The following is a 13,326-nucleotide window of genomic DNA, read 5'->3' as shown; positions in this document are numbered from 1 at the left end:
CCATTCATCCATCCATTTTCTCATCCTTTTGTCCTGACAAGTGTCGCAGGCATCCTAGAGCTTATACCAGCTCTCTTCAGGGAATAGGCGGGGTCACCACTGATAAAGTTGCCAGCCAATCGCAGGGCACACATCGAGGAACAACCACCTGGGCTCACACTCACACCTAGATATAATTTAGAGTCTTCCATGAACCTTACACACACATTTTTAGAATGTGGGAGGAAACCAGAGGACATGGAGAAAACCTACGCATGCAGAGGGAGGACATGCAAATTCCACACAGGAAAAACACAAATGATCTCCCCTCTAAAGAAAAGATAACACAGTTCATATAATTTCACAGTAAAAAAAAACATATTTACATCTTATTACTTATTACTTATTACTGATTCGTCTTACTGTTTATTGTATATGTTAAATCGCTCCATGTACAGCACTTTGTATGCAGCGATGGCTGTTTGAAAGTGCTCTATAAATATTGTTGACTTGACTTGACTTGACTTGTAACATTGCGAAAACTTACTTACACTGTACAGCTGTTCACACGACTCACTAGTGGTAGATTTCAAACTCCAAACCACGATATTGTGCTCTACAAATAGTCCATTCAACTAATTAATCATCTGTCCAAAATTAACACCTAACATGCGTCATGGTAAACTAGTTACCAATAACCCGAATATCGCCAGGGTTACGACGACGATCATGGCTGAATCAAGTTGGGACAAGCAGTGGGCACAGTTCAGCGACTAACCACCTTCACGTGCATTTCACCCTCACTTCCCTTCCTGGTCTGATCCTTACACGCTGCATATGTTCCAGCGTGATTTGATCTAGTGTGGCTCTTAAAGTGACAGTGCTACATTTGTTCAACAAGGAAGCTTTCACTACAAACGTCTAAGTAAGGTTTACCTGGTTACAATAAAATAATAAACACAACACATAATCAAAACACGGACAGTCGTGCAATCCTAACCACTTTTTCCTCATATGCTTTGTTGTTTAAAGCAGTTGGAGATGAAAGAGGAGAGAAACAAAGTGTCCTTTCACCAATGAATCAGAGATGTCATGCTCAAAATGTGCACACGTCGGTTACAAGCTAAGTTTCAAAGTCAACAAGAAGCTGTAGCATCCATTGACGAAAAAAAGAGATTGGTTAACTTCTCCTGTCCCATGTAAATCCATTCCAATTCCAAGCGGCGACTCTCAGTTCCAAATACGCATCTGTGCTTCGCGGCGGCACTCCTCTCTCCTCAACCTCAACTTCAGCAGCCATCCATCCAGCCGCACCAACGCAGACTGTCCAACAGCGCCGACATCTCCACTGTGATTCGTGTGGCTGAATGTGGAGCAGCTTCGCATCGACACGCATCACTGGACACGAGGAAGTCTTCAAAGTCGATTCCGTCCAGCGTGTTGGGTGGACACGAAACATGCGGAAAAACACAAATGAGCTCCCCTGCTATACAGCTGTTTGCAGGACCCACCGGTGAAAGCATTCAATATCCCAAACCACCATATCTTACTCTGAATATTGCCTGGGTCACAATGACGATTATTGGTTTTTCAAGTTGGGACGAGCAGCATACACAGATTTGATGGAGCTCTGCGGTGCGATTGCCTTGCTCGCAGTTTAGGGAATCCTCTCCCTGAGTCACTGACCACCACCGCTGGGGTGTACCAATATCCAGTGGCATCCCGTGAGCAGAACACACCTCACCCGTCTCGTTATCACGGAAAACCCCAGCAATGCGGTCAATTTATTCATCACTGCGCTCTAATCTTTGACCAATGACACTCCACTTATTCCCAAGATTCCTAAAACCCTGTTTGTTATGAGTCTGTTAATTGTTCAGGGTAGTTCTTGGGCTGTTGCTGTGAGCAATGCACGCCCGGAAATCCTGTCTTCTTTCTCAGACTCAACTCCTCAGTTCAAAATGAACTGGCGCTTAAATGATGACATCATTCACCTGGAGGAACTCATGAGTTTGACCATTCGCCTGAACAACCGACTCCAGGAAAGATGCCGGGAACAGGAAACTTAAGGCCCTCGTACTGCGTCTGAGATCCTGCGCCGCGACAAAGCTTCCAAGAAGCCACAATGGAAAGCCAACCGTACGCTTGTCATCTTAGTGAAGGAACCGATGAAGCTGGCAGCAACTTCCTAAGGAGCAACGGTGGATAACAGAAACTAATGCCTCACTGGTTAAGAATCTCACCGCACCAAACAGTGTGGATGTTTGATTTTCTGGCTGTGCTTTTATGAATTCTTGAAAATGCATCTGTTGTCGGCGTGCCTCGGCTCCCACTTCTCCTTCTTTTTAACCATTGTTCTGGTTCCTTGGGAATTCGGCGCGACAGCTTTTTAGCACGAGTTATTTCGCTTGTTCACCTTTTGCATTTTTGCACACCGCACAAAAAGTTTTTCACCCTGATGTCGCTTTCTCTTCCTTGCCAGTCACTGTATTGATTGCTGGTAAAATACGAACAAAATCGGGAGTAAACTAAATAAAAACAAGAGTAGCATCTGGGGCTCTTTTTTTCCACGACAAAGTTGTGGATACGAAGTATTGATTGGAGTGTCAAAGTAAACCTTTATTGATTACTAACAGACACATATTGGTTTCATTTCGTACATTCTCTTGTCATTTAAACATTCTTTTCATTTCATTTTCAATACAAATGACCAAACTTCCTCTGAAAACTTATTAAAACAAACTACATTAATAAAACAACTCCAAGCCAAATGAAAAGTAACTATAAAGAATCCAAATGTATTATAACCCTGATGAGAATACTAGATTTTCTACAACAACAAACTTTTCAATGCAGTCAAGGAAAAGTTCAGCAGCCCAAGATCAAGGTACATCAAATACAATCGGCCTGATGAAGCCTGCTCATATGGGATGTGAACATTTCATTGATTATTGTTCATCTTATCAACACACTTATGATTCTGAATCTGATACTTCCAGGATAATCTTTGGCCACAAAATGAGCAAGCAAAGGGTTTCTCACCGGTGTGAGTTCTTGTGTGCCTTTTTAAGCTTCCCTTGTGAGAGAAACTTTGGCCACAGTCTGAACAGGTAAACGGTTTCTCTCCAGTGTGGATTCTGACGTGCTTTGTTAATGTTCCCTTCTCAGAGAATCTTTGGCCACAATCTGAACAGGCAAAAGGTCTCTCACCAGTGTGGGTTCGTACATGTTTTTTTAAATTGACCTTCTGAGAGAATCTTTGGCCACAATCTGAACAGGAAAAAGGTTTCTCACCAGTGTGGATTCTTGTGTGCTTTGTTAAGTCTCCCATCTGAAAGAATCTTTTGTCACAAACCGAGCAGTAAAAAGGTTTTTCACCAGTGTGAGTTCTTGCATGCTTTGTTAAGTCTCTCTTCTGAACGAATCTTTTGTCACAAACTGAGCAGGCAAATAGTTTCTCACCAGTGTGGGTTTTTGTGTGATTTATAAACACTCTCTTCTGGGAGAATCTTTGGCCACAAACCGAGCACGAAAAAGGTTTCTCAGCAGTGTGTACACTTGTATGACGTTTTAAGTGTTGCTTCTGAGAAAAGTTTTGGCTACAAAGTGCGCATGAAAAAGGTTTCTCAGCAGTGTGTGTTCTTGTGTGATTTACTAATGTTCCCTTATGAGAGAATTTTCGGCCACAGTCTAAGCAGGAAAAACGCTTCACACCAGTGCGCGTTCTTATGTGACTTTTTAAGTTTCTCTGATGAGACAATTTCAGGCCACAGTCTGAACGGGTAAACGGTTTCTCACGGGTGTGAGTTCTCGTGTGTAATTTCAAAGCATTCTTATCAGCAAACTTTTTCTCACACCGAGGACATTTCCAGGGTTTGTTGTCAGTGTGACATGTGAGATCACCATCAGACTTTTTATTTTCATCAGCAGCATTTGACGAGATGTCACTATCAGACAGTGGAGCGATGAGGCCGTCTGCTTGTGATGCTCCATGGTGGTCACAATCACCTTTTATTGTCATGTGCTGACACGAGGTGCTGCTTGGAGGCTCCGCCCTATTTTGATCTTCATCTAAATTCTTTGAAGGGACACAAGTCAATGGCAACTTGCTGATATCCTCCTCCTCCTCTTCTTTGATATCAGGCGGATTACCCACCTCCACTTTGGTGTCAGGGTGCTTAAGCTCCTCCTCTTTTTTCATGTAAGGGGCCTGTTGCTCCTCTTCCTCTTTAAAGTAGAAGACCTCCTTTTTCTCCTCTTCCTCTTTAAAGTGGGAGGGCTCTGCATCCAGACGCTCAGGACAAGCATCTTTGCTGAAGTCTGAAAGACACGAGAAGACCAACACACATAATGATGTATTATTACACAGAGTACAGTGTTAACAAGGTAGCCAAATTTGATTGCAGGATTTTTCCTGCGTTCAAAATGGAGTGGCGGCCGCCTTCAGCTCATTTTCTGCCATACCCAGCCAAACTGATTGATCTCGCTCAACACAATGCAAAGCTCCAGCTGTGCTGAATGAGCGCTTGATGTCCTTCTGCAGCAGCGATGTATTTTAACTGCTGTTGCAGGGTTGCACTACTATGGAGGCGCGATATCAACAGCAGTGCACCGGAATGACCTGAAGCAACTACAGAAGAAACAGATGGAATCGTGTTTGAGCGCCCCGCTAGTCGGTATGGTTGGCATCCTCATTTTTCCTGGTGGGTGGCACAAAGAGGTAAAAAAAATGCCTGTTTTTTTTTTGCATCCAAGCATGTTGTGTTTATTGAAATAAAAGTTTACAATTTGGAACATCACAACGGAAAGACCTTGTGTATGTGATTGAAACTTTTTTTCCTCTGTTTATATTGTCTCAAAAACACATGAGCCAATGGCGTTGACAAGAAGTGGCTCACGTATGGGTCAGGCACACTGAGGTAGGCATTCACAGTTATTTATGCCAAAAAGCACTGTGCCCCAAAACAACAGGTAATTGCTGCCACCCAAGTGAGACAATTAATCACCAACTACATGTGAATGCATCCAAAAATCTCTGAGTGGATAAAATAAGGCTCTAAAGTCATTAAAAATAGTGCCTACCTTCCAGCTACAGGATGGTGTGAGTGTGTCCAATGAGGCCTACATTTAACGGTCAACGAAATGTGTTTGTTCATTCACTATTGACTGAAAAACATGTGTCGGGCATCTGCTGTGTTGAAGAAAAAGTTGATTTTTCCATTACGTGTCAGTTGTGAGGATCTACAAAGGGCGCAGAAATCGTTTAAATAATCCAGTCAAACCTCGGTTTTTGAACGTCTCTTTTCTCGACCAAATCGATTTTCGACCAACATTTTTTAGTTTTTTATGCCTCGGATTACGTCCGAAAATTGGTTCTCGACCAAACTAAGAAAACCTGAATACATCACTCGACTCCCCTCGGCTTCCGGTTCTTGACCAAACTGAGCGGGCGTCAAGTAGAGAGCCTTCACGCGTGTACCTACAAGTACCGGCGACCCTGTTAATCTCCCAAACCCACGGGGAGACCAATCTCTACACCACGCACAGTACTGAATAATTGGGGTGGTAAAAGGATAAACCCTCGGCCCCAATTATGCCAAACTTCAAGATAGTCAGTTTCAATGTTGAAGGAATTTAATCAGCAAAAGACGAAATTCTCTCCAACCTCAAAGCTGACATTATGTCTACAAGAGACCCACAAGGACTCAATACCACCTAAAGTCCCAGGCATGCATCTCGTCGTCCACCATGCTAGCCCTGTTCATGGAAGTGCCATCTACACACGAGATCCATCGAACATCCTAAACAACAGGGATCTCTCAGAAGAAGGGATGGAAATACTTGAAGTAGAAACGACACATATGACCATTGTGTCAGTTTACAAACCACCATTAACACCATTCATGTGGCCCAGAACCGTCAGCCAAAGAAACAAGGCCCTAGTTGCTATTGGTGATTTCAATGGCCATAATACCATCTGGGGCTACTCCCAAAATGATAAGAATGGAGAGGTCATTGAAGAATGGGCATTAAATAACAATCTGACAATCTTACATAATGCTAAAGATAAACCATCCTTCATGAGTGCAAGATGGAAAAGAGGCTATAACCCTGATCTGGCATTTGTGTCCTCTAACATCTACACAAATTTTGAAAAATATGTCAACGACCCAATCCCCAGATCACAACATAAGACCAGCGGTCCTCAACTAGAAATGCTGTCGGTCCACTTTTTTTTTTTTTTTTATAAGACCAAGGTCCGGTCCCATGCACGGTGGTCATGGGGAGCAGGGCTATATGCCCATTTAGTATGGTCAAGCCAAGCTTATACAAATCAACACTCCTCACAACCACCCAATAACGGGGTGCATGAAAATAACAATTATTCACTTTGCCAGTACACAGCAAATAATGAGAGGTATTGTGTTGAGGCAGAGGAACTCTTTTATTTTGTTAAGTTGTGCCTGCTTAATAATAGAAATAGCCCTTTTAGGGAAATAAGACATTTTTTACTTTAACTTTGTTAAACAGTACCGGTAGTTGTCTTTTTTCCCCTTAATTTAACAAAAGCAAAACAAAATACTCATTTTACCAAAATAAATACTAAAAATGAAAACAAAAATATTATTTTCATTTGTACAATTCCCCTTTTCACATCCCCTCTAAAATCATTGAAAAATATATCAGAAGAGGAGTTAAGAACCATTTTAAATACTGACACAAGGGAGCACAGGAATGTGCAGTGCTGTTCTTCCACTAAAGGTGAATGCAATGTCTGAGGCATGCAAATATTATTTGAGGACGCCATTGAGATGTTCATTTAACATGTTGTGGTGTTCTGCTGTTAAACAGTTGCAAAGATCCCCGGGTAGACGGGAGCAAAACTGCAACACAATCGAAACGTCCCGCGATTGTCTAATTGTCTGTGTGTGGCTCTCCTGTGCTGAAGCTGTGAGCACACTGTGGCGTCACGCAAGCGTCTGTTTCCTGACACAATCATTCATTTTGAATGCGTGACGCTGATGTATGGGCACACCTTAAGTTCAGAGGAGCCAATCTGTCACGTTGTGCCCGAAGCGATGGAATTATTGCTTCGTGCTCAACAAAATAACTGAAAGGTGAATCCCCGAAATAGCAGACACAAAAGAGATTTTGTCAGAGAACAAAAGGAGTCTTTAATGACGAACACAAAATACCCGACAGGGAGAATAACAAAAAACGCTGGTCAAACTAAGGACCAGGGTTAGAATAAAGGGAACAACAGAAAACGCTTGCGGAAAACTTTTCTGCACGTAATAGGAATAATGGCGCGTAATAACAGCCACATAGCTAAGAGTCAACAAATAATCCAAATAGTAATTTGAGCCAGAGAATATTGGCGGGCGTGGAATTCTCCGGCAGTGAGTAGACTGCCAGAGCGTTCAAATAAAGGCTGAGCAATTACTGCCAAATGGGTGACAGGTGTGTAAACGGCGGGCAGAAAGCCCGCCCCCTGCTGGCAAACACGGGACGTGACACAATCAGCGCATCGTTATCGCCGACATCCCCCCGTCTCCAGTTCGTCAAACATTATATACACACAGAGTCGCGCTGCTGCGTCCTCTGCAATACATCTGTTCGTGCACGCAAATAATACAACGGATAATTTTAACAAGCGATCGTGGTAATGCGCAGATTATAGTCCAAAAATAGAAAATGTATAACGTAAAAATCACTTTATAATTTATTATTTTATACAATTTGCAGAGGGTCCAGACAGAGGAGGCCCGGACAGAGGAGGTCGGCAGTCCGGACAGAGGAGGTCGGCGGTCCGGTCGTGGATCGCAGTCCGCCAGTTGAGGAAGAGGGACATAGACCAATCACTTTGAATGTGAGGCCAGTCAACAGGCCTCTCGACTCCACATCAACACCCAGATTTAACTTTAGAAAGGCAAAATGGGAAGACCTCACCCTTGAACTAGATTCCAGGATCTCCACCATTGCAGCGCGAGCAGAGAACTATGAACACTTCCAAAAGCTTGTCTGGGAGGTTTCCAGGAGACACATCCCAAGAGGATGTAGAAAGACCTTCATTCCTTGCCTAACAGATCAAAGCAAGGAACTTTATGAGGATTTTGTTCAAGAATATAATGCAGATCCATTTGATGAAAATACTATCCAACTAGGTGATTTGTTAACAGCCTCTGTTGCAAATGGAAAATGTGAACGCTGGCAAGAACTTATATGCAACACAGATATGACTCATAATAGCAAGAAGGCATGGAGCACTATAAAGAAATTGAATACAGAAAAGAACATCCGAACAAGAACGGCTGCCGTAACACCGGACGAAGTGGCAAACCAACTACTACTCAATGGAAAACCACCCAATAAAGAGCGAGGATACCTCAACAAAAAAAAATGAAATCAGAAATGGACTGCATTATGCAAGAAAGTGATGAACTCTTCAATCCGTTCACCATGGAAGAACTCTTGGAAGCCATGAAATACCGCAAACCTGGCAAAGCAGCAGGACTTGATGGTATTACAACAGAAATAACTCAGCACTTCGGTACAAAGACCAGATCATGGATACTTGCTCTCTTCAACAACTGTGCAGCAAGTCTAAAGATCCCGAAGATATGGCGAAGAGCAAGAGTCGTGGCCCTGCTAAAACCTGGTAAAGACCCAGAGAATAAAAAAAGCTATCGTCCTATTTGGCTCCTATGCATCCTCTACAAATTATATGAACGAATGATAATGCCCCGAATGTACCCTACAGTGGAACAACAACTATCGCCAGACCAGGCTGGATTTCGTCCAAGGCGATCATGCTGTAGCCAAATATTAAACCTCACTCAGTACATCGAGGATGGTTTTGAGGCCAAGCAAATTACTGGTGCAGTTTTTGAAGACCTGACTGCTGCATATGACACAGTAAATCACAGAATCCTTCTCCTGAAACTTGCCAAAGCTGTTCATAATACAACAATTGTGAACATCTACGGGACAGAAAGAGACTGGAGCGACTGGTCAGGAAGGCCAGTTCTGTCCTGGGTTGCTCCCTTGACAATCTGGAGGAGGTGGGCAACAGAAGGATGCTAACTAAGCTAAAAGCTATGATGGCCAGTCCATCCCACCCCCTCCAGCCTGCCCTGACAGCACTTGGTAGCTCCTTCAGCCAGAGACTGTTACACCCGCGCTGCAAGAAGGAGAGATACCGACGCTCGTTCCTACCGACTGCTGTCAGGCTGATGAATAAAAAATAACAATCATAATAATAATAGTAATTAAATGATGTGAAGGAAAATTGTAAATAGTACTGCGATTTATCCATTTTGTGTTCATATTGCATTTAATTGAAAGATGTTTGTTGTGTTTTTTCTCTTTCTTCTTTCTACATACATTCTTGCTGCTGGAGGCTGTAAATTTCCCCAGTGTGGGACGAATAAAGGATATCTTATCTTAACATCATAAAATCACTGCTTACAAACAGACGCTTCTCTGTAGAAATGGATGGCAAGAAAAGTAGATACCAAACACAAAAAAATGGTCTCCCACAAGGCTCCAGTACTTTTTAACATCTACACAAATGACCAGCCAGAGTTTGTAAACATCCGAAGATTTATATATGCCGATGATTTGTGTATTGCCACCCAATCGCGCTCATTTGAAACCACCGAAAGGAGACTATCAGCTGCTCTTCAACATCTAACCGAGTATTATAAACAAAACTCACTTAATGCCAATCCAGGAAAGGCGCAGGTGTGTGCATTCCACCTAAATAACCACCAGGCAAATAGAAAATTAAGCATCCACTGGAATAATGAGAGACTTGAGCATGTTGACTATCCCGTCTATCTTGGAGTCACATTAGATCGAACGCTCTCCTTCGCAGAACATGTAAGGAAACTCAAGTCAAAAGTTGCCACAAGAAACAACCTCTTAGCTAAACTTGCTAACTCTAACTGGGGAACAGATCCTAAAACTCTGAGAACAACAAATCTAGCACTATGCTACTCTGCTGCTGAATATTGCTCAGCAGCATGGGCAAGATCATGTCATGCTCACAAAATAGATCCTGAGCTGAACAACACATGCCAAATAATTACTGGCACACTAAAACCAACACCACTGCCAGCACTCTACAGATTGGCGGGCATCGCACCACCACACATACGTAGAGACATTCATGCAAGGACACAAAAGCATAGTCAAGAAAATGACACGAGAGACCCCCTCTATGGTCATAGTGACTCAATAAGAAGACTGAAGTCCAGAAAGAGCTTTATGACTGTCCAAAGTTTAGATCCTGAGCAGTCAACAAACCACAGGCTCGAAAAATGGAGAGAATGGGACAGCTCTGCACTAAATGGTGCAATCCAAAGCCCAAACGAACATCTTCAAAGTGGAACAGCCCTCTCAAGAAAGAACTGGGTGACATTAAATAGAGCAAGAACCCGAGTAGGCAAGACTGGGAACAACACCTATAAATGGGGACTCTCACTCAGCAGTGAATGTCCGTGTGGCCACCCAATACAAACAATGGAGCACATTCTTCGGGATTGTGAACTGGGGCCCACCTGCACAGATCAAGACCTCTTAGACACTAGTGATGCTGCCAAGCAATGGATCCAGTACTGGCGCGACAAGATATGATGATGACCAAACTGAGCGCACTTGAATGCGCCACGCGACTCCTCTCGACTTCCTTACACGAGGAAGTGACGCTTCCTCAGGTAGATGAAGAAATGACAGATCCATTGTGAGCAGACCTGTTCAACAAAGATAGAAATAAAGATTGTCCATTGTGAGCAGACGTGTTCAATAAAGATAAAAAACAACGTGTTTGTTGAGATCTCCGCAAATAGGACTGTTATTTCTCCATGGCACCAAAGAAAGCAAGTGGAAGTAGTAAAAGCTGGTGAAAAAATGAGCAAAAGAAAGCAAGTGGAAGTAGTAAAGCTGGTGAAAAAAAGAGGAAAATACTGCGCAAAACTATTGAATTTAAGAAAGCTTTGATCGTGAAACATGAATCAGGTGTGCGTGAGTCAGTGCTGGCGAAGGAGTTCGGCATGCCGAAATCACCAGCATCCTAAAAAAATAAAGACCATCTTAAAGTCAATGATGTGGCTAACGGATCTCGTATGTTTTGGCTCGAAAACCGAGGTTTGACTGTAAATGAACATCAATGTCTCCGACAGCTTTTATTTTGAAACTGGCCCTTGCAACATCTGCACGTATGAAAGTATGAAATTGTGGCAGCTGGCGTGTCCACTCTCGACAGAAAACACAGCTTTCTGCAGTGAAAATGGTTAATAATGACAGGGAAAAAGTACTTCCCCGATTATGGAGTCATAACGAGAAGTAATCAAACCTGAGCCAAATCGACACTTCTTGAAAACACCGCCGCTCTCCTCTTTTGCCCCACAAAGTTGCTCCTCGTTCTCTGCTGTTCTTCTTGGGCGCATTTTCAAAGAAAATCACTTCGTCCACACTTGACCTATGCTTCGCGACGAAGAGGCTAACAAACCAGGTTAAGTAACCTCAATTTGGTCCAGTTGCTTGCGATAATGATGTTATTGTCTAATAAAGTAACTGTGTTCGTTCTGCGTCAAGGCTAAAGTATATTGAACTTTAATTCGACAAAAAGGTGGGTTAGAGTTCTCTATTTTGACTATTATTATGATTATTTTAAACTGAAGCGGTCGAGTAGTTCGGCATGCGGAGATACAGCTACAGCTAGCGAACAACAATGTACGGCAACACCATTCGGACAAACATTCTGGAAGCGGAAGATAAGCCTTCTAATGGTTATTACAGTATACAAAACCGTAAATTTTTAAACGTTTGAATGGTTGAAGTTTATGTGTATTTTAAATGTGATCGGTCCTCATTCAAGTTATTTTGCCGTGCTGCGATATACGAGGTTGAATAACGTGTCGTCATCGATTGAGGTAATCTGTTGTATGTGTACTGTACATTGAGGGGTTCGTTGTTTTTCAGGGGATGGCTCTTCTGTACGAATGACAAAAAGGAGAGATGGAATCATTTAATGCAGTTTATTAAAAGGAGAAAAGAAAAAAACGTCTGCACTTCCGAACGGATGAACGAGAACACCCCCCATAGTCACGAAAATACTTCCTGCTTCTCTTTAGCCAATCAGACGCAACCAACATAAGAATGTTTCAACCATTATTAAACATAATGTAATTTAGGTAACTAGAACATAATATAATATAATGCTCAAATATAAAATGAAAATAATTAAGAATTTAACATCCATCCATCCATCTTCTACCGCTTATCCGGGGCCGGGTCGCGGGGGCAACAGCTTTAGCAGGGAAGCCCAGACTTCCCTCTCCCTAGCCACTTCTTCCAGCTCTCCCCGGGGGATCCCGAGGCGTTCCCAGGCCAGCTGGGTGACATAGTCTCTCCAGCGTGTCCTGGGTCTTCCTCGGGGTCTCCTCCCGGTGGGACATGCCCGGAACACCTCACCAGGGAGGCGTTCAGGAGGCATCCGAATCAGATGCCCAAGCCACCTCATCTGGCTCCTCTCGATGTGGAGGAGAAGCGGCTCGACTCGGAGCCCCTCCCGGATGACCGAGCTTCTCACCTTATCTCTAAGGGAGAGCCCGGACACCCTGCGGAGAAAGCTCATTTCGGCCGCTTGTATCCGGGATCTCGTTCTTTCGGTCACGACCCATAGCTCGTGACCATAGATGAGGGTTGGAACGTAGATCGACCGGTAAATTGAGAGCTTCGCCCTTTGGCTCAGCTCCTTCTTCACCACGACAGACCGATACAACGTCCGCATCACAGCAGACGCTGCACCGATCCGCCTGTCGATCTCTCGCTCCCTCCTGCCCTCACTCGTGAACAAGACCCCAAGATACTTAAACTCCTCCACTTGGGGCAAGATCTCCTGCCCGACCTGGAGGGGGCACTCCACCCTTTTCCGACTGAGGACCATGGTTTCAGATTTGGAGGTGCTGATTTTCATCCCAACCGCTCCAGTGAGAGTTGGAGAGCCCCGTTTGAAGGAGCCAACAGCACCACATCATCTGCAAAAAGCAGGGATGCAATACTGAGGCCACCAAAACGGACCCCCTCAACGCTTCGGCTGCGCCTAGAGATTCTGTCCATGAAGGTTATGAACAGAATCAGTGACAAAGGGCAGCCTTGGCGGAGTCCTACCCTCACTGGAAACGATTCCGACTTACTGCCGGCAATGCGGACCAAACTCTGACATCGGTGGTATAGTGACCGAACAGCCCGTATCAGGGGGTTCGGTACTCCATACCCACGAAGCACCCCCCACAGAACTCCCCGAGGGACACGGTCAAATGCCTTCTCCAAGTCCACACA

At 43.9% G+C, this 13,326-nt stretch overlaps 2 protein-coding genes across 3 annotated transcripts in view; both read right to left on the bottom strand.

The window, feature by feature from the left end:
* Window positions 1-13,326, bottom strand: part of LOC127590680 (gastrula zinc finger protein XlCGF7.1-like) — a 143,682-nt gene that overhangs the window by 90,061 nt on the left and 40,295 nt on the right. The gene's annotated exons all lie outside the window — the stretch shown is intronic.
* On the bottom strand, window positions 3,130-11,878 carry LOC127591644 (gastrula zinc finger protein XlCGF8.2DB-like). Its single transcript, XM_052051931.1, has 4 exons — window positions 11,336-11,878; window positions 4,136-4,299; window positions 3,335-4,057; window positions 3,130-3,165 (listed from the first exon to the last, which is right to left on the bottom strand). Exons 1-4 carry the CDS (start codon window positions 11,427-11,429, stop codon window positions 3,130-3,132), a joined length of 1,017 nt encoding a protein of 338 aa, XP_051907891.1. The 5' UTR covers window positions 11,430-11,878.

The sequence above is a fragment of the Hippocampus zosterae genome, chromosome 18 (assembly GCF_025434085.1).
Source record: "Hippocampus zosterae strain Florida chromosome 18, ASM2543408v3, whole genome shotgun sequence".
Lineage (NCBI taxonomy): Eukaryota > Metazoa > Chordata > Actinopteri > Syngnathiformes > Syngnathidae > Hippocampus > Hippocampus zosterae.
Note: the sequence above shows the minus strand (reverse complement) of the source record. Positions and strands in the feature narration are given on the sequence as shown.

Bases quoted from the DNA above. Each gene is read 5' to 3' on its own strand.
- LOC127591644 (XM_052051931.1), bottom strand. From the start codon at position 11,429: ATGCGCCCAAGAAGAACAGCAGAGAACGAGGAGCAACTTTGTGGGGCA. The intron at 4,300-11,335 runs GTTTGATTACTT...CGTGTCTTTCAG, and splicing joins GAAGTGTCGATTTGGCTCAG to ACTTCAGCAAAGATGCTTGT. The intron at 4,058-4,135 runs GTGGGTAATCCG...GTCCCTTCAAAG, and splicing joins ACCCTGACACCAAAGTGGAG to AATTTAGATGAAGATCAAAA.